The sequence below is a fragment of the Malurus melanocephalus genome, unplaced genomic scaffold (genome assembly GCF_030028575.1).
Source record: "Malurus melanocephalus ecotype Western Australia unplaced genomic scaffold, MMel_1.1 scaffold_363, whole genome shotgun sequence".
In the NCBI taxonomy this organism is placed as follows: Eukaryota; Metazoa; Chordata; class Aves; order Passeriformes; family Maluridae; genus Malurus; species Malurus melanocephalus.
Genome location: NW_026623595.1, coordinates 111,190 through 136,527, shown reverse-complemented (window position 1 = coordinate 136,527; position 25,338 = coordinate 111,190). Strand labels below are relative to the sequence as shown.

At 48.6% G+C, this 25,338-nt stretch overlaps 1 protein-coding gene across 2 annotated transcripts in view; it reads left to right on the top strand.

Annotated features, from left to right (window-relative positions):
* TNFRSF21 (TNF receptor superfamily member 21) overlaps window positions 1–25,332 on the top strand; it is a 34,566-nt gene extending 9,234 nt beyond the window's left edge. For both annotated transcript variants that reach the window (XM_057378560.1, XM_057378562.1), the window contains exons 4-7: window positions 13,761–14,026; window positions 20,407–20,460; window positions 22,994–23,213; window positions 24,126–25,332. In XM_057378560.1, the coding sequence (XP_057234543.1) occupies window positions 13,761–14,026; window positions 20,407–20,460; window positions 22,994–23,213; window positions 24,126–24,355 (770 nt within the window). In that variant the 3' untranslated portion in view covers window positions 24,356–25,332. The remainder of the gene's footprint in view (window positions 1–13,760; window positions 14,027–20,406; window positions 20,461–22,993; window positions 23,214–24,125) is intronic.
* Window positions 25,333–25,338: the final 6 nt, after the last annotated feature.

Genomic DNA, 25,338 nt, shown 5'->3' with positions numbered 1-25,338 from the left:
TTTTTGGTAGTGTTTTCTGCTCATTTAGTGGATGATTTGCTGTCAGCTTCCTGACGAGACTTTAAAGATGACATGTTGTGATTATTAAGTGTAAATTTATAAAAATCAGTGGTTAATTAATGGTGGTGTGACTGTGAGCACCAAGTAGCCACGATCTCTTTAGTGGGATGCACGGTTCTTCCTCTGCAAAGCTCCCGTGGCAATTTTGACCCTCCCTTATCCTGTGCAGACTGACGGACTCCTTACTTTGGGTTGACTTTTCTCAACCTTAAACATCCGTTCACAGTTAACCTTTAGAAAAGCACATTTAACAAGGGAGGGGGACAAACAAAGAATGAATTGAACAAAGATTGGAAGGTTTAAGGGAGATCAGTCCTTGATGAAAGTCATCCTTGAGTGCTCAAGTACAAAGCAGAGAAGGTTTTGAATAGGGCGTCTTCTGTCGTGTACTCTCTTCACCTTCCTGCTGATTAATAGAYCTACACTTTGTTTGCCTTCATTAATTCATTTATACAACCAGTAAGGTCTTGTTGAAATGGGTTTTCTGCCTTCTCTTATGTTTGTGTTGCTTATCAGTTTCCTTTGAACTCTTTCGTGTTCTTGGGCTGCAGTTTCTTAAACTTGTTTCTCTTTTTGATAATTTTTTCCAATAACCCCTGCACTCCATTGTCCCTAAAATCTGTGGCACCYAAAGTGTGGTCCTGGAGACTGTGATGAGTGATGTGCAATGGAGTTGCAGAACCTTACTAAACATCCTTGTTTGTGGGCACTACCAAGAATGCGTGACTTTGGCCATGATTCATAGGTCAAAAACGAGTGGTTGTTGCTAACTTGTAGAAACCCTTTGCCCCAAGACCTTAATTAGCAGTTGGTTGAATTTCTGATGCTTTCCTGTTTCTTGAAGCARCTCAGAGCAGGGCAGTTTGTACCAGATGGGGAATGCAGACCRCGTTGCTTTGAGTGGGTGCAGCTCTGGATTCTATCCTGGTGTTTCAGACCATGCCAAAGTACTCATGCTGCAGCTGGTCCTTCTGGAAGCCACACTGGAGCTGCCTTTTTGGGAACTGCAGAGTGTGGGGTCACTGAGCATGATTCAGGTTAAAGAAACCATGCAGGTAAGAGAAGGTTCTCGTGGAGAGCAATGACCTGTTTTAACCCTTTAGATAAAACCTCATCTCCCAGATCTGGTCATSCTTTGGGGGACAGCGTCATTCATGTGTCACCCTGTGCTTCCCAGGGTGAGTTGTTCCAGCCTTCTCTGTCACCCTTTAACCGCTGCATCAATTTCACAAGACACTTGCTAAGTTTTCCCTTTGTCGTGGGAAATGATCTGGACGTAACAGCAAAACCACCTGTAGGTGATAAAGCAGTGCAGTGTTATTGAACCTCGCAGACCTGGATGTGAATGGCYCCATTACCCCCAGTCATTCGTGCAGCAGTCACGCGGGTTCCCTCCTGGCATGGGTGGCTTCGTGACTTCCTCCTGCCACCAAATGTCCTCAGATGAACCTTGTGCAATCAAGGCAGGCAGACAGACGGGCACAAACCAATTAACGCTTTGTGTTGCTTTTAGTGCAAACCAAATCGTGTTGCTTAGCTGGAAGGGCCTTGCTCATTAGCTCTTACTTGGTGGTGSTGTTCTGTCGTGTCAGATATGGAAATTACTCTCCTCTGCAGTGGTGCATAAATCCCTCTCTGCCTTTCCTGTTGAAATGTCTGTCTCTTAAGACTGTTTATTGAAAGGAGAGGTGTAGTGCCATAAAGAAATTGACCTTTTATTTAATAACTGGCTGTACAGCTGAAATGTTCTGCTGAGCTGCCGCGCCATGGCTTGGCTTTCTGCTCCAGCAGTGTTTGTGCCCAAACTGTGCTTCTCCTGAAGCAGCATTTCAGACGGGGGTGAGTATAGCCAGGAACAAACTTCAGGCTCTTGCAGAGGGGAGATCTTTCCCCTCMTGTGCTGCTGTGTGGATCCCTCCATGGTAGGCAACCAGAGCAAAGYCTCCTGAGATGTGAGGACCACAGCTGCTCTCCAGGTTCAGGAGCCAGCYTGGTTTGTGGTTGCCCTAGGGATGTAGAGAATAATCAATTAGGGTGTAAAATGTCTTTGTGTCTGGGGGTGAAGCCCCTGTGCTGGCTGCYGGCTGTTCACTCACATCTGTGTGACCTCCATGCACAGGTTGGCTGRCACACCAGCAAGGGGCTGGGGTGTGTTTATTGCCTGTTTACAGAGCTCTTGCAAACAGTCTACCCCCGCTTCTTCCTAGTTTACCATCTCCTCCTTCCTGATCCTTTCAGTAAACAGCTTCARCCTTTGAAAGGAAAGTCCGTGTCTGACGTAGGCACTGGAGCCTCTGCTCAGAGGAGCTGTGCTTGGGCTTCTGCCCTCACACTGGTGATCCCCCACACCTTCTGAGGCACCTAGTGGGAATCCAGGGCTTTGCCTGCTTGGGGATTTTTTTACTGATTGCTCTGAGGCTGTGGGTGCTGGGTAAAGCATGATCACAGTGGTACTAGCACTGCTCAGTGCTGGAGCAAAGACATGGCACTGTGGTTGGGCTCCTTACCAAAAGAGGAGGGGTTTAGGGTGGAAGCAGGGGCTCAAACTCTTACCCCGTTCCTGAAGGGACTTGATTCCTGGATTGTTTAAATAATTGAGATAGATGTGTGATCCTGATCAGCAGTTGCTGTCAGGAGGAGGTTCACTTGTCCTCGTCTCTCCGTGAGCTGGCATCTGTGCCCTAACCTCTCTCTGGTCATAATACATGCCTTAAATAACAGCCCAAACATAAAAATAGAAGTAGCTTGGGAGGCTGGTGTTAAAACTAGACCCATGTCCTCAGCATGGATATGTTCCAGCCAAGGCAGCAAATGCCACTGCTTCTCACTGGATTAAATGGTTCAGAGGTCTGGGAAGAGCTTGCARCGACTAATGGCCTGAGTTAGCAGGCAGCCTTCCTCCACATCTGTGTCCTCCACACAACAGGGGCTGTCCAGAGAGAGCTTGAGAAGGCAGAGCAGTGTAGCTGTGGTTGGAGAAGCTGGAAGTCTTGCTGCCTCAGCTGGCTCTTGCTTTGCAGTCCTGCAGATAGGAATCCAACAGTTGATAGTTTGTCAAAGTTTTCCTGAGAAATTATCCATGTGGTGCCTGAGTGACGTGGGTACAGGGCTGATAGGGCTCTGTGGTTTAACCTTGTCTGACTTCTTTTTTTTAGAAGATCAAGAACAGCCTACGCACTAGGYTCATGCCTTTATTTTAGCAAATAACCATTTCCTTTCTTCAGACGTTTCCAGAGATGAGGAAATRAGCTTGCAGAAACCTTTCAATAAAAACTGAGAATTGGAACCTGTCTCTCAAATCTTGGAAATGCCAAATTTGCCATCAGTCTGTGCCAAACATGAAGATGGGCTTGAATTCTTTTTGCAGAAATTGCTGACAGTRTTGCCTTTGGCTTTCATCCATTTAGTAGCAGAGGATGAAAGACAAAGACTGTAAAATGTTAGGGTAAAACCTGTGTATAGAAGCAGCTGTCTGAAATGATATGCCAGGAGGCAAAAAGAGAGTTTGGTGATTTTTGCTTTTTCAGAGTCAGAAGACTGAAGAACAGATCTTGGCAGCRCTGACCTGGCAGGAGATGCCACTTCCCTTTTATTTTCCTTCAAGTCTCGTAATTGCACATTATTGCAGTGGGTGGTGAGAGCAAAGCCAGGAAGCCTCTGGTTAAATAATCAGAGAAATTAACTGTTCTGCAGAAGCTGCTTGCAGCTGGGGTGGAGCTGAGGCTTGACTGCATGTAGAAGAGCATATGCTAAAAATGGCTCAAAATCAAAGTGGTGAACTGAGTCGGGATGCTGGAGAGATGGGGGAGTGTTGGGATTTGGGGATCTTGATTGGCCATTTGTGAGCACATTGGGAGCCAGGATCTTCTTGGTTGGTGATTTGTAGGGAGTGGTCCTTGGCTTGTATCCTGGTTGCTGAGGGACCAGRCTAGGCTTGAGTTTGGTCTGCTCCCAGGGAAGTCATTGAGGGTGCTGAAGGGGGACCATCAGGTACCTCAGGGAGCCTGATGCTGCAGCTCCAAAGCATCCCCAAGTGGATACAAGCAGTGGGGCAGTGGGGATGGCTGGGTCATTGCAGGCTGGTCCTCAGATGGAATCAGATGGCTTTTTAAACTCAGTTATGGTTAGTTGGAAGACGCTTATTGGAGTAAAATTACATGTTTCCTTGCAGGAGACAGCACATTAAGGTTATGTGTGGGCTTTTTAAGTCAGTCTTTKCTAGAGATCCATCACCTAATGAAGGGAAGCAAGGGCATGGAAACACTCCAGCTGTTTGAGGATGTTATTCCTCAAGCCTATTTAACTGCTACCCTGAAKAAGGAAACTGCTGCAGGGTTGGCACTCACAGGACTATGGGGTGCCTGGGTGCTACTGTAGGACCCTTCCTCAGTGCTTTTGTCTGGGTAAATGAGATGAAAGCCTCTTAGTGTAGTGGTTTTGTGTGGTAGARGTACTTTTCCCTGTGATCAGCTCCTGAGCAGGTCCCAGCTGGTGACAGGAGGATCACACTGGGTAACCTGGAGAGGATGGAGGGAGGGGCTGCTGTGGAAACACCCCTGGGGACTCTCCTGCACCTCTGCAGAGCAGGAGGAGGAGCAATGGGTTAAAAGCTTCAGCAGCCTCAAGCTGTGGTGGCCTCGAGGTTTTGTGCCCAGACCACAGGTGGGGCAGAGATGCCCAGAGCATCTCAGGAGGGCAGATGTGCCCATTGCTGCTGACATAATTTGGTAATTGCAGCTGCAGCTGGAGAGGAGCAGCCCTGGGCTTGTGTGCAAGCCCTAAAACAGCTCTGGCAGGCAGAGCATGAGATGAGGGATTGATGTCTGTCCACCTGCCAAAACAGAGAGAGGCGGAAGGTGTTGTGTTTGTTTTTGTTTTCCAAAGCAGTCTCTCCTCTGGCATCTGYAGCCTGATGATGTGCAGATGACTGCTGGTCCTCTGACAGCCTGTCCAGCTCCGCTGGGTGAGACCCAGGCAGAAGAGGGGCTGGTTAAATTGGAAGAGGCAGGAATGTACTGGGCACAGAAGCAGTAAGGATGCTCCCTTCCTGGAGCTTGTTCTGCTGCATTTTGTGCTGCGTTTGCTCCTCCACGGGTGCAGTGCTCTGCTTTGGGAGGATGGAGCAACTCTTACCTGCAGCATACACCTGCCAGGGGAGCGTTGGGGTGGCACCTGACAAGTTCACAACACCATCTCCCTCAAATTGCCAATGTAAAACATTGCTCAGGTTTGTCCAAAAAGCATCTTTGTCCTTTTGGGGAGCTTTGTGGTTTCCAAAGGGCACATGAGCTTCATGATGAAAGGGAGCCTTGGAAAGTGCAAACGTGGGAGGCTGCTGTTCTGCTTAGAGAGGAAGAAACCTAATCATGTACAGGTTTTATCATCTCCTGTTCCTCAGCCTTATTGCATTAACACCAAAGACTGGTGCTTGATCACTTGYAATGTGTGCTGCTACACGAGCCATCTATCTGCAGAGTGTACAGGGCTGCGGGGAGCTGCCCTGCAAATCTGGAACATTGCTCCCAAATCTGCTTCRGAAAAGAAGAGAAAGCCCAAATTATCCCATGGTCAAAATTCCTGGGTGGCCCGTGTATTAATTTAATGAGGGATTGGGATTTGTGCCTGCCCATTAAGGTGTAGGGCTGAGTGTGGGAGGCAGGGCAGCTCTGCAGGAGAGCAGGATTGTCCTTGTAGGAAGCCACTCTGAGCCCAGGGTGTTTTTGCCAAAAACCCAGCACCAGTCTGAGCGCCGGGAGGGCTGTGATTTCACACATCTGTGAGACTCTCACACATCACTCCTCGAATAACAATGTTGATTTTTTTTTTTTTATTTATTTTTTTGTTTGTTTTGGTTTGGTTTTTTTGTTTTTTCCCCTCACTCTCCAAGACGGGAAAAAAAAATACAGGAGGTGAATTTAATCCTCGGGTTGGCATCTGTGGGTGTCTGGATATTTATATTGCTCTGGCTGCGGCAGTGTGTGTGCTCAGGGTTACCAGCTGTCCCAGAGGGTTATAATGAAGATTAACTCCRCAAAAGCCGTTTAAATTTTAATAATTACATAAAATACTTATGCTGGCCATTCTCATGCAGACTAAAGCAAGAACAGGTCCACTCTGTGGGTCCMTGGTGTAGCATCCCATGGTGGTGGGCAGGAGCTCAGACAGGTTCTGGGAGGGTGAGACCAAGGGGCTGTTATAGAGGTGACTTCCGTGTAATGTGTTGGGAAGGGAGGTCTTGTCTCATGCTGATTCTCAAGTTTCCAGGTCAGAAACACATTCATAACTGCATGTGGATGATCACAGACCTCTCTCCACTGCCTGGTTTGGCTGAATTATTTTCCAGACAGCTTGTGGGAAATAATTGTTAGAAGTCCCTTTCTGCCTTGCAAGATTTTTGGGTTTGCCTTTAAAAAAAAAAAAAAAACAAAAAACAAAAAACAACACCTTCCAAACATATCATTTGGTGGTTTGTTGCCCAAACAGCACTTGCTAAGGATATGAATCACTGGGTCCTGGGAAGGTCTGATAGCAGCACTGTCCTCTGTGGTTGGGAAARCTATTCTGTCACTACCATGTGAATGTGTCCTTTCCTCATGCCTGACAAARGTTCTTGTTMGAGTCATGGAAAGGTTTGGRTTGGAAGGGACCTTCAGACATGATCGAGTTCTTCCCCTACTGCTGTGGGGAGGGGCTCCTGGCCATTTTTGTGGCCTTCTCTGGACCTGATTTAAGAGGTCCAGATCCTTTTTGTGTTGAAGACCCCACAGCTGGACTGAGCACTCCAGCATCTCCAAATCCTTAGCAGAGCTGCTCTCCATCCGTTCACCACCACCCTGTGCCAACACCGGTGATTGTCCCGACCCAGGTGCAAGACCATCTTCAAACCTCCTCATTTAGAACCTGAAATGTATTTTGGGTGGCAGGGGGAGGGATTGAGTTTCCAATAACTCCCCTTTTTGGCAGTGGTTGATGGAATTTTTGCATTTTGGAAAGATATTTGTGTTGTGCACTTGGGATTTCTAAGTCCTGGTTTGGCTGAGCTGTGCTATCTTGTCAGCTGGAGTGTGGATGTGCTGCATCCTGGCTCGCTTGTACAGGCTCTCAGTGTGTGCTCAGACATAAAAATAGGCTGCTGTGGCTGTGTTTCACATGAGTCAGGAGGATATTTGGAGGAGGGAGGTGGGCTGAGCTCAGGAGCAGAGCTGGCTTTGCAGTGATTTGGAGCTTTTATCTGGGTGTAGGGGAGGGTTGGGCTGCATCACTGAGGTCTTTCTGTCTGCCTTGTGTGTGCCCTTGGGCTGTGCTCTCTGTCTGTGGTGCTTTATCCAGCCTGCCTGCCACAGTCAGGATTTGTCACAGCATGTGCTGCACAGACTAATCTTGCCCATCTCTGGAATACCTCTGTCAGTGTGTAGGTGGTGGAAGCTCCAGGTGCTCCAGCTCGGGTTGGTACTGGGATGGTGGAGGTCAGTTCACCCTGGTTTCGTGGCAGAACTGCTGGGACCTGTCCCTGGTGATGAAGGGCTGGAGCATGGAGTCTCCTGAAATCCAACCTTTCTGAAACTTCMTGAAGCTGGAACTGTCTCTGGAACTCTGGGCTGATGAGCTGCTCACTCTATGAATCTGTGTATGCCATAGGTCGGGGAGATCTTCTGAGCTTCTCTTCCCAGCTCTATGAGAAGGGAAGCTCTACCTATAAAACTTGAACTGACGTGCTAATTCTCTTTTGTGTGCTGTGTCCCTTCATTATTAGGGGGATGAGAGGACAMATGTCTTGGGAGTGCTGTGGCCATGAGATTTTCTCCTTAAAGGTGCCATTTTCTTAAGAAGCACTCTTCTGTAAAACACCAAATTATGTTTGACTTGAGCTCTGAAAATGAAAACGGTGGAAACCTCTTCATCTGTGAGTGGGTGGGGAGAGGAAGGAGCCTCAGCACCTCTGTGGCTGTGATTTGACTTCCCTATATCTGCTGCTGGCTGCTGGGGTGTGACCTTGGTGGGGCAGCTCTTCCTTTGCTCTCGAGTTTGCTTGAAGATGTGAAAAAATAATGCAGAAGAGAAACGGTGCCTTTCAGGTGCAGCACGTGAGCCTGCCAGCACCGCTGGTCACAGCCCCAYGCCACGCTGGCTCCTTGTCCTCCTTGTGGCCAAATGATGCTGAAGAACTGGGTCTGTGTCCAACCTGCAAATAGCACAGCTTGGGAGACCAATGGGGCTTGTCCAGAGCAAAGCATTAAAGCTCAGCCAAGCCCCAAGTGCGTGTTTGATGACCAGCATGGTGACGTGGAAGGGCTGATTGCTCTGTCTACATCAAACTGTACTGCAGTGAGGCAAGGCACTTCTGAAGGAGCAGGAAGTGGGTGGGAAAAATCTTGAACCTGATTCAAAACAAGCAAGTGGAAGTGACTGAATAAACTGAAATCGTGTTCATGGGGGAGGTGAGACAGAGGTGAGCAGTGTCCAGAGAAGGGCTGGGGAGCAGGTGTGCAGAGGCTGAAGCACAAGTCTTGAGGAGGAGCTTCTGAGGGAGCTTAGGGTGTTAAACCTGGAGAGAAAAAAAAGGGTCAGGGGAGACTTTATTGCTCTCTATGACTACCTGAAAGAAGGTTGTAGAGAGATGGGGGCTCTGCTTCTCCAGGATTGTCCTCCCTTCAGCTCAGCATCTTTGTCGATGAGCTGGACTTGCATTTRCTGGTGCCACTCTGGAGGCATTTGTCCATTTCCAGTTAAGTCTCCATTTGTCCCAGTTTGCCCTGTGGATGTGCCTGATTGTGCCCATGTTCCCATGTGTTCACATCCTCCCTTGGGCTTCTCACTGGGCTGTGCACAACATCTTGGCCTTGTCCTGGCTTGAAGGGGAATTCGTCATTGCTCTGGCTTGTCACCACCTTAAAATACGAGGGGGCTGCATGGAATTAGTCCATTATGACATTTAGAGACTTTCAATGTTGAGAGAATGGCAATTGAAATGTCACCTGCTCARGTACCTGAGACTCATATGGATGTCCTGAATCCTTCAGATGCTGTCAGTGCCTGTTCTGACCATGGAAAACACAGCTCAGCCAGATGCAGCTGTAGGTSGTCCTCTGTAATTCCATTGTCTGAGGTGTGAGCAAGGCTGGATTATCAGTGGTGACAGTTCCTGACATGATGATGGAGAGGGGTGGTGCTGTCTTTAGCAGCAGGATGGTGACAGCTCTCCCGTGCTGTTCCTGTGACCTGGGACAAAAAAGGACCACTCAGGCTGTGGCAGGCTCAGAGCAGCTTTAGCACAGCTTCACCATGGCTGTGACCAGMTTCACATGGGAAGCATGAAATGAGTGGGTTAAAGCACCATCTCTGCTGAATTCTGCCGTTTTACTTGGGGGTGCTGCTGTCTGGAGGTCTTTGAGCACCATCTCCAGCCCTGGTGTGCAGATGAGAGTGGTGGAGAAGGTCCAGGACCTACAGTGGAGCTGGGGTTTTTGCTCCACGCACTGTGGTAGGCACCTTCCCGTCCCAACAGGATGCTTCAGCACTCTCARTGCTCCACAGAGTAACTTGTAAGACTTCTGGAAATATGGGAGTAGTAGGAHGGTAAGCTTATTATAAGCATTACCATTTTATTTTAGTGTGAGCAGTAATACTGGCGGCGTGCAGCCACAGCTTGTCATGTAATGGGTTTAATCTTGTTTTTTAAGAACAGAGGGAGCAATGTTTTTCTTACTGACTGGAGCCAAATCTGCACTCTCGTCTGCATCTCTTCATATCTCTCCTGGGGTTTTGTTTGCACAATATTGTAGTGGATGTAGCGAACATATGGGCCTTAAATTCATTTAATAGTTGCAAGAAAATGAGTTTAAGGTTCTTATAGTATTAAGGTAGACATTTCCAAATTCATTTTTAATGGAACATTTGTTCTCCAAAGATTATTACGCGCCATTAAGTCCACTGCTGCCTGGTGTGTTCCCGTGCCTTGGGATGTTACTGCCAAGGGATATAAACATGTTTATGGGCCCAATTTATTGAACGGTGAGATTAAATATATTAAACTTGAAAATGTCAGTAGGAGCATGAGCGCTTTGTCATAAATCCTGAGTGAGAACATTAGGACATAAATGTCGTGCTGCCGCATAAAACCGGTGCAAATCAAGTTGCGAGCAGCTGAAAACTTCTCTCACCAGCACGGCAGTTGCAAACACTGGGATTTATCAGCATTACATACATACATGGGAGCAGGTAGTATATGGGATTTTCCTTTTCTGGGCTGACTAGATGTGCCACATGGGGATCATAAACCAGCAAATTATGTTTTAATGCTTCTGTGTGTGTTTGGTGTGCGTGGGTGTGGGCARAGCTCCCACCCAGCCATAAGTCATTGTCTCACTGCAGGGCAGCACTGGCAGGGAGACCTGGTGCTGCTCATTTGATGTGTGTGTGTATAAAAAAATGGGCAGCATTATCTCTCTATATACATATATCTGTCARCCTAGCAAAAAAGAATTGCTGAATAGGAGAATAAAGAAGCTCTGCAAGATTTATACAGTGAGATAACGACTTAAATACTCTCTCTATATATAAACCTCTATGTACATCTCTGTATGCCAGGGCATAAGTCGTTATCTATATATGGATCTATAATAGGCAGTACCAGACATGCTCATCCCTTTTTGCATTGCTGTCATTACCTTGGTGCACAAGCTTTTCAGAGCTTTTTCCACCCTCGTTTCACAGATTTTTACTTTTTTTATCCCCTGAATTGAGTGATAAAATCAAGCAGCACTGCATAAATCTGGCATTCTGCTGCTTTTATGCCAAAAGCAGTTGGAGTTGCTGCTTTAAAGGACYTGAGTCCAAATCTGAGTTGTCTTTTGGGGCTTCTTATCAACCCATGTATGTGATCTTGTGATGAAGGTGCAAGGGCTTGGCTGCCAGCGTGGTCTGGGCTGCCTGTCCTTCTGCACAGCCAACCTGGATGCAGAGTCATGGAGGGGGAGGAATTTGGGATTTGCCTGGAAGTCCACAGTTCAGTCCCATGTAATGGGAAGTGTTAACAAAACCAGACTTAATTTCTGCTACTCTTGTGATGTGATGGGCGATAGGACCTAATGATCTGAGTCACATCAGTAACCCCAGAATAAACCCCAGTAACAAGCTCACAGCCTTTTCTCCGTAGTTAGAACCAAGTCCTGTGGTTGGCTTGGTTTTTTTGGGTGGGCTGCATCCCCCATGCTGGGCTGGTGGGCCAARCATTTCTGGTAGGAGCAGTCCCAACTCTCACAACTCCATGTGAGATGGTACAAGCACGTGTCTGTGAGCAGCTGGGGAGGGAGCTCTGGTGGTTGTGGTGGGAGGAGGGTGGGGAAGTACCRAATGTGGTTTGCACTTTGGTGTTCCTGATTTAGAGCAGATTTAGCACCGTCTGTGGATGCTCCAGGCACTGTGGGCTCATGGCTGTGTTATCTAGTTTGGAAGTGAAAACTAAAGTCTATATATAGCAGGTCTTGATAAGCTTTCCTTAAGTGAGAAGAAGTTTGGTCAAAAATATCTTCATGAAGCTTTATAGTATAGTTCTTTTTATGTAAGCATATATACATATATATGTAAAATAGCTTTGTTCTATATAGAGATACACAGAAGTAAGTATAATATACACACAGTTATACACAAATTCATATAAAAACATACCAGACTGAGTAGATGCTTTATCCATATGTGTGTATATTGTATTGGRTTTGTATGGTCAGGTTTTGGCAGCAGGRGGCTACWGGGATGGGTTTTATGAGAAGCTACCAGAAACTTCACCCATGTCTGAGAGAGCCARTGTCAGCCAGCTCCAGSATGGACCCTCTGCTGTCCAAAGCTGAACCCATCGGGATRGTGGGAGTGCCTCTGGGACAACAGRTTTRAAAAGAGGGGCTGAAAAAAMCTGCTAATTTCAGCCAGTAGAGAGAGGAGTGAGAACATGTGAGAGCAACAGCTCTGTAAGCACCAGGGCCAGTGAAAAAGGAGGGGAGAGAGGAGCCCATGCTGGAGCAGGTTTGTTGACAGGACTGTGGAAGGGAGCAGTACTGGAGCAAGGGAAGAGTGTGAGGATTCTTCCCCCTGAGGAGAAGGGAGCAGCAGAGATAATGTGTGATAGACTGACCACATTTCCCGTGGTAGAAATAGTGATAGATCAGTCTATCAGTGATAGACTGATCTCATTTTCCATCCCCGTGCACTGCTGAAGGGAGGAGAGAGAGAATTCAGGAGTGTAGCTGAGCCTGGGAATAAGGGAGAGGTGGGTGGGAAGTGATTTAGTTTTTATTTCTCATTACCCTATTCTGCTTTGATTAGCAAAAARTCAGACTGATTTCCCCAAGCTGAGTCTGGTTTGCCAGTGATGGTCGCTRGTGAGGGATCTCTCCCTGCCTCTGTCTCAACCCATGAGTCTTTTGTTATATTTTGTGATATTTTCTGTCCCTGCCCAGCTGAGGAGGGCAGGATAGAACRGCTTTGGTGGGCACTTGGTRCWATATTCATATATCTACACATACCTTTATACAATATCTATATAATATGTAGTGAGATACAAAAATGTGTACCATCTATCTGTGTGTACATAGACATGTGCATGGATAAAAAGGATATCTGTATCAAGCTGTGTAGTTTTTATACATTTTTTATTTTGGTATGTATATATTTGGCTATATCAGAGCTGTGAACTGAAGTTCAGTTGGGAGGTTTGATCTAAACTGCATTAGAAACTGGTAAATTTTAGGCCTGCTGGGAWGACCCTGGCTGTGATACTTTTCTATAAGCAGCTGTTTTTGCTGTTGTGCYGGCAGAGGGAAAGAGAAGTGCTCCCTGTACCCGTGGGGGCACCCGGGCTCAGGAGGAGACCCAAGGTGTGGTTATCTCTCTGGAAAAAGTGAGTTTCTYTTTGCAGCACACCAGTGCTGACCCTTCATGTTGCTGTTTGAAACAAGGTGTTGCCCAGCTTGATAAAACAGGGTTAATTAGTTATTTTAGGAGGAGATACGGGTTTGTTTGAAGGTTTAACTCCTGAGCTGTGGTAGACTCAAGGATAAGTGTCCTGTTTGCACTGCTCCCTGACCTACACAGAGAAAACTCTCACTGTCTTGAGCAGGATGTCTCACGGGCTTTTCTGGGGGAAGCTCTGCCTGTTTTCTCTCTGGTTTCTCACCATATCTTGCATTCACCCAGTGCTCACCTGGCGCCCCATGGCTGAGTCATCCCACCGGTCTGCACTGGAAATGGCTCTGAATGCAATCCTGCTGTATGTGCTTGTTATGGAAATACTCCTCTTTATAGAGGTGCTTTGGTGACTCACCTCTTAATCCAGCTCTTTCTCATGGCAGTGGCAGCTGGGCAGACATGTGGGTGAGCTCGTGCTCTTCTTCTCTGTCCTGCAGCCGTGTGGTGCCTGAGTACCCGGGGTCTTCCTGTCCTGAAGAGTGCAGGAAATTTCACAGTTAGTGATTTTAGAATGTGTTGGAGCAACTGATGGGTCTGTCATCCTTTCCGTGCATAGCAGCTGTGGAACATGTTGTGGGTGCTGCTTCTCTGCAGTCTCGACTCATAAAAGGTCTTAAAATAATAATAATAACAAAATCTTAAAGGAGAGCAAAATGTGGCCATTTGGGGATGAGAGCAGCTTTTGTAGAGCTGATGTCTGCAGACCCCCCTGCCTCACCCGTGGCTTCTCTGCCCCGCAGGCATCGACATCCTCAAGCTGGTGGCRGCGCAGGTGGGCAGCCAGTGGAAGGACATCTACCAGTTCCTGTGCAACGCCAGCGAGCGCGAGGTGGCGGCTTTCTCCAACGGCTACGCGGCCGACCACGAGCGCGCCTACGCCGCCCTGCAGCACTGGACCATCCGCGGGCCCGAGGCCAGCCTGGCCCAGCTCATCAGCGCGCTCCGCCAGCACCGCCGCAACGACGTGGTGGAGAAGATCCGCGGCCTCATGGAGGACACCACGCCGGTAAGGCCGGGCTGGTCACTCCTTGTGATGTGGGGGAGTGGGACAGGCTGTGGCTCACTCTCTTCAAGGAGCTCCTCACAGGCTCGTGTTGAAGTGGTGCATTGTTTTTGAGCAAGGCTTTGCCAGAGTTTGCTCAAAGTTTTGATGAGCTCTAGAGTCCCATGTGCTTTGCACATATCTTTAAAGATCACAGGAGGATCTGGTGCCTGAGCCCTCGTGCCAGGGACATGGAGGATAAAGCATCCCCCTTTAAACCTGCCTTCAAATGCCAGGGATTTTGTGAGAAGGGCCAAGTATCCTTSAGCAGTGAACGTTGCTTAATCCAAGATGGTGACTGGTGGCATGGAGGAAGTCATGCATGCAGTCCTCCAGAGTTGTTTTCTGGCATCTCTGGCCTTAAAAAAGACCGTCCCATATTTTGAGAGAATAAACAAATGGCTGCAGAAGGTTCTGCAGTAAGTTTTGGCCAGGTTTAAGTCATGGGGAGGTGCCTCAGTGACCTTTGCAGATTGTTTTGGCCACTGCTTTCAGCTTTTTGGCTCTGATAACTCAGTGGTCTCCTAGAAGTGTTTGTAAAGGTGATGAGAGGGGCTTATTTTGAACGTGGAAGCCAATGGGACAACATGTAGATGGAGGTGGRGGTTGTTCAGCTGCAGCTTTTCTTMCTAAACTGGKTGGTGAAACATTTCTTATTGCCTTAGCAGTGACCAGACCCAAAGKGTCTGGTGGGTGCTTGCAGACCTCTCTGGGCTCTTGGTGGGGACCTGACAAGGTAGATCTTCACTTACAGGAGAGCTTATGAAGCAGTGTTTGTCAGGGCAGGGGATTCCTAAATCCTGCTTTTCACTATCACAAACTTCCCCCTGTGTGAGAGACTGTGATTCCTTCATTGCATCACATAAATTCCTTCGTTTAGTATATTAAATGCCTTGTTTCCTTGTGACCATTGTGAGAAATCAAAGGTTTAGATGCCTTGGCAGGAGCCCTGGGCTTGTGTTTCTGAGAGACACTGGGTCAGGTGTGTGCTGAGCATCACCCTGTGCATCCTGCCCAGATCCTGGATAGTTTGGCTTTGCCAGATGCCTGAGCTCTTCTGCTCCTGCTCAGCTGCTGGTTTTCCCCCTCTAGTTCCCAGTAGCTAAGCAGCCTRTGGCCTTCTCATTGATGGAAAAACTACAATTTAAAACCCAAGACAAAGCTGTGTTTAAGGAGAGAAGGGAGGCAGAGAAAATCTCCATTTTGCACATGTGAATAAAAGTTTCCAGCATGTGCAATATCACAAAAGGATATGTTGTCCTCTTGCCCTCCTGGAGCAGGTAGGAACCTGTGTCCTTGTAGTTACTGCTTTGACTTGGAATACTGTGACAAAGCTCTGGGCAAGGGCACTGGATAAAACACGGGGCTTGTTCCTCAGCATGACACGTAATTAACACACTTGGGCTGTGCAGTGCTGAACGCCCCTGGCTCTTTTGGCCAACACCATCAGGTTGTGCTTTTTAAACAGCACAGAATGCAGGTGAGGACTCCAGGAGCAGGGTTTTTTGGGGTGACCTCTAAGGGTGGAGGACTCCCGAGGTTGGAGTAACCACAAGCTGTGCCCATAACTTTGAAAATACAGTGATGCTCCAGAGAATGAGCAAAGCCAAATATCAAGGAAAACCGTATGCAAGTCTCTTGGACATCCCAACCAGCTTTCCTGTGCCTCTTCGTTTTTTAAAACAGTGTGTTGTCCTCTCCAGTGTCCAGCAGCACMTGGATCCTGGGTGGTTCCCCATCAGTTTCACTTGTTTTTCTAGAAATGAGTAAAATTGGGTTGTTGATCTTTCGAGCAGGTGGCTCGAGTCCACATGAGAAATTTGGCTTATTTCAGCAAAGGCATTGTTTTTTAACAAATTCACCCAAGCTGTCACATGCTCCTTCCCTGTTCACCTTATTGGCTTTTTCAGATGAGCATCCCTCATGCTCAGCCATAGGAGTTGGCCATACCCCTGCCCCGGAGCTCCTGGAGATGCTGGAGCTGTGTGTGGGATGTCTCAGCCCCTCGGGGCGCAGTTTGAGCACGGCAGCACGTTGTGTTTCTGTTTCTGTGAGGTGCTGCCTGCTGTGACCTGTCTGCCTCCTCTCCCTGAGCGCTGCCCATGTGGGTGGTGSTACAATGGCCCTGCAGGGGATGCAGGAAGCAGCTTGTGCACGGGAGACCAAATCCCTGGAAACCTGTGCTGTTGGCTCATCATCATCACAGCAGTCCAGGAAGCCAAGAGCTCAATGCCAGCAGCAGGCATGGAGGTTGATCTTTGGGGTTTTTTAAATGTGCTGGTTGGAAAGCCTTTAATTGGAGCTAATTGAAGTTTGACTCCTGGTGATTTGTCTATTCAAATGTAGACAAATCGAGGCTGTTTCTCTCTGCACCAAAGTGGTTTGATCCAGAGGARCAGATCACCCTGTTGGTGGCAAGAGTGGGTCTGTGCTCTCCAGCCCTGCAGAAGGAGTCTTGTAAAAAAACCCCAAAACCAACAGAAAAGAACAAAAAGAGATTTTTGTTCTCTGGGGGGAGTGAGGACTCTTGTAAGCAATGCAAATGCATGCATCCTTCCTATGGCTAAGCTCCCCTGAGAGGTTGTGGGTGTCCCATTCCTGCAAGTGTTCAAGGCCAGGTTGGACAGGACTTGGAGCAGCCTGGGATAGCAAAAGGTGTCCCTGCCCATGGCAGGGGGTTGGAACAAGATGAGCTTTAAGGTCCCTTCTAACCCAAACCATTCTGTGAGTCCAAATAACAGCACCATGCCCTTAGGGTGACCTGAGCCAGCTGAGAGTCTCCAGTGTGTGCTGGTGTGTCCTGCACGAGCCCAGCAGGGATGGATGCAGGGAGAGTTGTGCTTTGGCTCTGCCCAACATCCCTGGGGGCAAAACAGAGTTTCCCCATCTCCCCCCATGATCCCTATGTTGTAAGAAAGCACCGACACTCCCAAGTCATAGGTAAAAATGATCTTACTAAACAATGTAGTTCTCAGATGGCAAAASAGTACCCTAAACACATCCCATCCTACCCACTGTTGATTCCTTGTCCTAAATCCTTTATCTGATGTCTGCCTTCACCTTGTAAAACSTATGGAGGCAAAGCTGCTCTCTCCCGTAGCGCCCTGTTCCCTTTAGTGCTCTGAAATCCAAATATTTACAACCCCTGATAGGAACAGGGGAATTAATGGGAGTCTCTGGAGCGTTACGGCATGTGGCAGGAGCATTTTCCTTCAGGTGAGGAACAGCTCAGCTGCAGACTTGCCTGCTTTTTTAGCTGTGGGAGATTATGCTGGTTTTGCATGGCGCTGGATGAATTTAGGTTAAACCGAGATTAGCCCTCTGAATCATTTTGCTCGGGGTTTTTTGCTGCTGAGCCAGAAAATACAGCGAGTACAGAAGCTGTGGGAAGGTTTTTTGGGGTGCATTTAACTCACAGGGCACCTGGTAAAGCCTGGCCCTGGCTACGAATGTTTGTTAGAGTCAAGGTTTGCAAAATCTGTCCCCTTACAGGCAGATTTGCTGGGCATGGCAAGCCTGGGCGCTGCTTAGCAGGCACAGGCACATCCCAAATTAGTGGTGCTGACAACAAAAATAGGAGATAGAGGGTGAAGGAAGGGAGAGCTTTCTCCCTCTAACCCCAGCAAACTGCATATTTTTGTTTTTCAGGTTAAAATCAGAAAAGCTCAGTGAATYCACTGGGTAATGAGATTTTTCTTGTGGTGCATAACAGCATTTTGCAGCTACCAAGGGGCTCTGCCTCACCTGGGCTGGCCTGGGGTGGAGCTGGCATGGCTGGGCTGTATTGGCTCCCCTGAGTGCCCTGCTGTGAGCCGTGCTTTAAGCTCTTATTGTTTTATTTATGGCTCTGCTGGCCTCGGCTGAAATATTTCAGGGTCTGGATGGAAGGGAAGCAAACAGCCTCACTCAGGGCGTTCAGCAGCGCAGCCTCAGCAAAGCTGGAAAGTTAAAAAAAAAAACACAAATAAGGGAGATGTTGAAAGTAGAGAGGGGGAGGCTGCAGCCCCAAGCCCAGCAAGGTTCAGTTCTGTGRCTAATTTCATGCTGCAGATAATCCCATGAGTCAGCAGATGTGTGAGGGCTGGGGCTGGTGTGAGGTTAAGCTGTGGGGTTTTGGGGTATTTCAGAGGAGAAGAGGATGTGAAAGCAGCCCCATGTCCCAGCACGTGGCTGTGGCAGTGCCTTGTGGCTCCGTTTCTTGCCCTTCCACAGGTCAAAACCCTGAGAGGGGAAGTCAAAAGCCTTTGAGCATTCCTCAAATCCAGTCTCTGTCAGCTCCCACCCATCCCCTTCATTTCCTCTTCGGCAGTGCAGGACTGGGCTGGGCCCAGTAACTGGGAATTTTGTGCCGTGTTCACATGTCAGTAATGGAGTGAGGGCAAAGCAGGTGGATGGATTTCCCAGCCAGAGGGCTGTGGTCTGAGGGCTGGGAAGTGCCCATGGAGCCAGAAAAGARTAAAATTGCATTCTGGAATTGCATCAGGTTTTATTTGAGGCACAAAGCTGTAGGGTGAAGTGGCCAGAGCCCTGGGGAAGGCGTAGAGCTGGTTGGGTTTTGCTGGAGTGGGCATCGCTCCAGGTTTGCTCTAAGCCATGACTTGATTTTCAAGATTGGGTTTGAACTGTGCTGGGAAATATACAATAAACAAAATGTAATAATTCATAAAGAAATGCAAATAGAAACAACATAAACACAAAAATATAAACTTTATATATGCAGTGATACTTGAGGTTTCCCTCACATCTRGTTTCCCTGGTGGCCACATCTCCTGGGGTCTCTGTGTTTGCAGCATAATGGGTTTGGGAGCATAAGAAGAAACTAGAAGGTGTTTTCTTCTACTAACCAAACACAGTATCAACTAGCTCAGCCTGTAATTGGGCTTGGAAACTCTTCATCAGGGCTTCATCACCTCTTCATTATGGTTTCAGTTGAAAAAGTGTGCAGGCAAATCCATGGAAAGGAAAAGCCACAGGGGCTCTCCTGAAGAGGCAGCATGTCCTGTTTGGAGAAACACTTGGCCCACAGATGGCCAGGACAGGGCAGGTGGGGAAGAGCTGCTTCCTCTGTGGGTGGCTGCAGTTTGGTGGTGGCATCTGAACCCTCCCCAGACCCAGCATTGCCCATCCTGAGCCCTGGGAGGCTTGGCTTGAGTAGCTCTTGCCAGGGCAGCTCAGCTGCGTGTTGAGGGAAGAGGCACCACCACAGAGGTGGWTTGAGCATTCTCCTGAAACCTGATGGGTGAGGTGAAGGGCATGGACAGGAAGTTTGGGCTTTCCCACCCTCCTGTGCTGGCAGAGGACATTGCTCCCGCTCTGCAGCACCACCCACCATCACTGCCCCTCTGACCACCGCGGTGACACCTCATGGCAGTGCCAGCGGTGTTTAACCTGCCAGGCTCTGTCTGCCCTGAAGSTGCATCCCAAACACCCTGGGCACCAGGAAGCAGCTGATCCAGAGGGATCCTCCCTGTGGCTGTGAGGTCCAGAGCGAGAGCATCCCGCACCAGCCCCACTCTGTGCCTGCAGCATCTCCTGTGCCAGGCTGCTGCCCAGCCCCCACTGCCTCCTGTGCGGGGGTTTTTCCTGCCGCATTCCCTACGGAGAGATAACAGCCCTGGGAATAAGGGCTGGTGTCAGCCGGGTGTCATCTTCTGGCAGGGAATCCGGGAAGAGGCTGCCTCCGTGCTAAATTTATCCCCCCCACATCCCAGAGGGGCACAGCCACCCTCAGCAGCAGCCAACCTGCCACCSGCTTTTGTTCCCGCCTGCTTGCGGCAGGAGGAATTGCTGGGAAGCATCGCCGGAGGGAAGGGTGTTTTTTAGTGCCTACTGCTGCTCTTTCCTAATATTAGCACACCAGCTGCAGTTTCTGTTTGTCTGAGCTAAGCTTTTATTGCAGTGCTGTGAAACGGAGGCAGCAAATGGGACCAACCCGTTCAAACAGAGCTGCTGAGAGCAGCTGTGAAAGAAAACAAAGGCGAGCCTATGTCTTCTCCTACTCTCATCCCCTTCTGTCCCCTTCCTTTTAGGAAAGACCTTCAGACACCCTGAGCTGCTTAGAGTACCCTCCCAGATGCATTGGGATCCAAGAGGATGCCAGTGCTTGAACTGCAGTCTAAAGGGCTGCAAGTGCACCAGAGCTCTTACAGTTTTTTTTATTAATTTTTTTTGGCATTGAAAATCTCTTGGTGCAGTGCTCAAAAAAAAAGCAAGCCTAAAAAAAAAMCCTGGCAGAGCACCCCTGATGGGTCGTAGGAGGCTGCTGATGTGACAAAGCCACTGCAGTGCCTTTGGTTCCCGTGCTGGACTGTGCTTCTAACAGTGTCCCACATCTCTCTGTGCAGGTGCAGATGCAGCCCCAGTGGCAAGCGCCGGAGCCTGGCAACGAGGACGTCAAGGTAAGAAATCCCATAGCTCTGGAAAGGCAAAAGGGTTGCAAGAGGTTCATTTGTGGGATTTTTTCCCAGCCAGAGCTTGGTTTCACTCAATCACCGCCGTTCATAAAAATAGGAATGGCCAAGATGGTGTCAGYGCAGTGAGTCACGGGCTATGAATAGTGTGTTTTTACACCTATTCCACAGGCTTCACCTCGCAGCAACCTTTTGCATTCCCTGGTCTTTCAAAGTCCTCATTCCCAGTTGCTTTCTTCCCGTGGTTTAAATATTAACACACATCCAAGCATCCTGTTTGCTTTGCCTCAAGCTTGCAACTGTTCAGCTATTTGGAAAGCTTTGGGCTCCCGGGACAGCTACAGTCAAATAACCTCAGGTGATTTTGTCTTTCCTAGCGTGTTTAGCAGCTGTTTAATTAAACTCCAAATGAGTTGGTTCTGGGAAGACAGAGCTGGGGCAGCTGTCTGCTCCCTGCCCTCCCTTGGCCAAGTGCTGCTCAGTCATCAGGCTCCTTTTTGGGAATTGGTAGGTGGGTTTGTGGTGGCATAGTCGGTAAATGAGTTCAAAAGGAAGAACTAACCCTGAAAGTCTGTGTTACTTTTAAAGGGGATAGCAGTTTGGAAAAGCATTGCAGTTTGGAAAGTGGCCAGCTGCTGTCCTGGTCTTTGCCTTGATAGTCCCCCTTAATAGCCATAGCTGAGTCTCCATCTCCAACTCTGATAAGCTGTACTGGAAAAGGAGTTTCAGAGGAGAAGGCAGATTCTTTTAATTAAAAATTAAAGCTGACTTTTATTTTTAACATGCCTATTGCGTAATGCGCYGAGCTAGAACAAATCCTCGCCTGTTTATTTTCAATGAGGGGAGAAAAAAACCCCTTTTATTCTACCAGGAACAGGCTTCAATGTTAATTTAATGTGAACTAATGGGCGTCCCAGCAGACATGTGACTTGTGGGTGGTGAATTCCTCGACACGGATGAGGAATGTTCAGGCACATCCACGCTAGCGCGGAGGTGGCTCAGCAGCTCCCTTTCCCACAGCCTTTAATCCCAATTTTGCATTTTATCCCTGGGTAGTAGGCAAAAGCTGTTAGCAGAAGTCTGATCTTCCCCCTGTAGGAGAAAAGAGGGTTGTGAAATGCTGTTGGGAGAGGGAGTTGCGTGTGGACAGGGYTTGCAATACTTTTCCCTGACAGGTCAAGCAGGGACACAGGGTTTGGGAGGAAGGTTAAATATTGGACAGCCCTTAGAGCAACCTGTTTAGAGGGACCTGGTGACCTGCAGAGGTGCCCAAGCTGCCAGCCAGGGATGTGAGGWTGCTGGCCTAAGCATCTCATCCCTGCAGGGAATGGGACATAGAAATGCTCTGCTTGAGATTTGTGCCCTGAGGGGATGTTGAGAGATGGAGGAGGGTAGATAATGTTGGCTGCTGCCTCGGAGGTAGGAAGGAGTTTCAAAAAGAATCATGCAGAGTACAGTCAAATTAGGAAGCAGGCTCACACCAGCACCCAAATAATAGACTTGTAGAATTTTTAAGGTTGGAAATTACATTTAAGATCCTCGAGCCCARTCCTTAACCCAACACTGCCAAGTCTCAAGTGCCACATSCACACACTTTTAATGCCTCYAAGGAGGGTGATTTCACCATTTCACTGGACAGCCTATTGCAATTCCTGGCCAYTCTTCTGGTGAATAAATTTTTCCTAATACCCAATCTAAACCTCCCCTGGCACAACTTGAGGCCATTTCATCTTGTCCTGTCACTTGTCACCTGTCACTTGTCAAATGCTGCTTCCCAGTGCAGTGCTTCCCAGCAGTGCTTGCTGCTCCCRATGTCTTTGGGTCTGCAGACCCAGACACTTACCCTTGGCTTACATCAGGATAGGAAAAACCAAAGGCACTTGGGTGACATTGTGCTCAGTGCCAGCTCATGCCTGTCCTTCCTTACCTTGGAGTGTGCTGGGATGGATCTGTCTGTCAGGCTTTAATGGGGTGCTCTCGGGAGCAAGGGTGAATTGGGGCAAAGAAATCATTAATTTGAAGTGGAGCTGATCAGTGGAGCTGGTCAGAGCTGTGTGCTGCACTGGAGACCCCTGAAGGGTCTCACAGCTCTCACCCTGCTGCCTTGGCTGGAGCCAAGGTTGGAGCTGTGCCTTGTTTTTAGCAAACAGTAAGTGTGGAGCAGGTTTTGGGCATCATCACCTCTTGCCCCCAAGGGCTGTGCTTTGGGCTTTAATAAACTGAATCTGAGAGAGAAAATCCAGCTAAAAGGCTCTGCTGTGGCTGCATGTGCCACCCTGGTGCAGTGGTGTCTCCTACCTGGTGTCCCAAGGGTGTGGGTTGTGTTACCCCTTCTCCCTGATGTGCCAAATGCCAGCGCTGGTGTCCACTCTGGGTCATGTCCTGTGCCTGTTCTGGGCCAGCAGCACCTTGCTCAGGTGGGCTGGGATGTTTTGAAGGCTGGGGTGCAGGGGGTTTGGGTATTCCCTGTGGCACACCATCCCCCCCAGGTTCATTTTGCCTCTCTCTCCTCCCCCCAAAGCTGGAAGGTGACAAGCTGGCACTGCCGGTGAGCCCCAGCCCGGTGAGCCCAGCGCCCACACCCAGCCCCAAGCCCCCCGARGCGGCCGTGCTCACCGTGGAGCCCTCCCCTTCGGAGAAGAAATGCTTCTTTGTGGACGAAGCTGAGCCTCTCCTGCGCTGCGACTCCACCTCCAGCGGCTCCTCCGCGCTCAGCCGGACTGGCTCTTTTATTACCAAAGGTACCAAAAACGGCCCAGGCCAGAGTGGGAGGACAGAAGGGACACCCTGGCATGTCCCATGTGCTCAGCACACCTGGCAGAGCTGCCCAACACACGATATCGTTAAAATAAATAACTGGGAAAGCTGGCTCTCCAGGATACGCTTATCTCATCCTCATTCCAGACCATAATATCCTGTTAGCAAAGATGATAAAGATTTGAGATGGAAAAACATCTTTAAAGGCTTTTAACTCTTTGAAGTTCTACCAGGGAAGTTGTACCATCCCTGAGCATTTGGGGGGTGTTTCTCCTGACTTGTGGCTCCTTTCTTGGCCTCTGCATTTCTGCATGAGACAAAACCAGAGAATGTCATTTCCAGACTGATTTTTGTTAAAGAGTTTTTTGAAAATTTTTTTCACTTTTGGTCCTGTTTGCTGCAGATGTAAAGTATCATTAGTCACCCCCACTTTTTATTCCAGGGGCTTTAATTTGCTGTATTTAACTTGCTGTATTTAATTATCTTTTAACTTCTGATGAAGTTAAACTTTTAATGGTGAAGTTTAACTTCTGACGAAGGTGAAACACTAAGCTCAGTCAATCTACCAAATTTATACTTGGGTACAAAAATAAAGCTGACCCAACGAAAACAACTTGAAAGAGCAGAATTCAGCTTTTTTGGCTCCCCTCCTGCTCTCACTTTTCCGAACTGGCCATTCAGCATTTACAGATGCTGTGTTTGCTCTTGCGGGATCCTGGCTGAGGTGCCTCAGCCTTCTCCAGCTTCTCCCCTCCCCATCACTTGTGACCTTTTCCCTCGATTCTCCTCGTGSCGTGTCCCTCTCCAGAGGTGGCACCAGGGGATGGACTGAGCAGAACAAGCCATGTTAGAGGTTTCTTGAGGAGTTTCTTGACCAATCCCTTTTCCCCCTRCAGAAAAGAAGGACACCGTCCTGCGCCAGGTGCGCCTGGACCCGTGCGACCTGCAGCCCATCTTTGACGACATGCTGCACATCCTCAACCCCGAGGAGCTCCACGTCATCGAGGAGATCCCGCAGGCCGAAGACAAGCTGGACAGGCTATTTGAGATCGCCGGAGTCAAGAGCCAGGAAGCCAGCCAGACCCTCCTGGACTCTGTCTATAGCCACCTTCCCGATTTATTGTAGGAACTGGGTCACCACACGCTCTCTGAATATCTGCTAGAGCTAGCTTGGCACTCGTTAAGATGACCAACAATACGCAGGCAGGTTTTGTTGTAGAATATACGGCCAGTATTTTCGTTGAGGTGTCCTTGGTTTTTGGAGGGGGTGCAGTTTGCCAGCGTTGCACCCCTCCACCGTAACTCTATCGCTCAGTCCAAGTCTTTGCACCCTCTGCCCCCTCCCCRAGCCTCTCTTCTCCTTGTTCTCATTCCAATCAGATCAGCCGATGCACTTTAAAAAAAAAAAGAAAACAAACAAAAAAACAAAAACAAAACTGCAGTTAATGAACTAAAAAACCACGAATCTGGTGTAATCTAACACATCAAACCAGGGATTACTCTGTAACSCCCTTCCTCTGTCAAAGCTGTCACTCGGAGTGACCGTCTCCCACCACCTCCCTTCACCTCGGGGCAGTAAATGGCAAAAACACGCAAAAAACCCACCCCGATCATTGCTGGTTACTGTCTCTTAACGCAGCTAAGCTTCCCACCCGAGCTGACTCTTTTTTTTTTAAATGTACTCTCGTTTGGCTCATATCCATTGCTGAGATTTTACTAGCACGGTTATTTATTGTATGGTTTTCACCCGGACAACGCATCGCGCTCCTAAATACGCTACAGCAGAAGCGCTTAAGGAAAAAGGTCAAGCCCCACCAACCTTGGAGGCGATGGAAAGTTCCTTTGCCTCCAGAATGTAAGGAGTTATCCCACCTTGGCAAGCGTGGGAGTGGTGGGGCCCCCGAAAGGAGCCGGTGCTGGACGTGGGGAGGCGAAGGCCGCCGGTGGTCGCGCTCTCCTCGTGCTGTAAGACTTAAACCAAGCTATGCTTTTACACTYGTGTCTCTTGTTTTTTATACAGACGTGGCCGATAAGTTTCTCCRAAGACCTTATGTGGTCTCAATAGTCTCTTCAAATCACACTTCACTTTTTATTAAAAGAGGTCGGGGG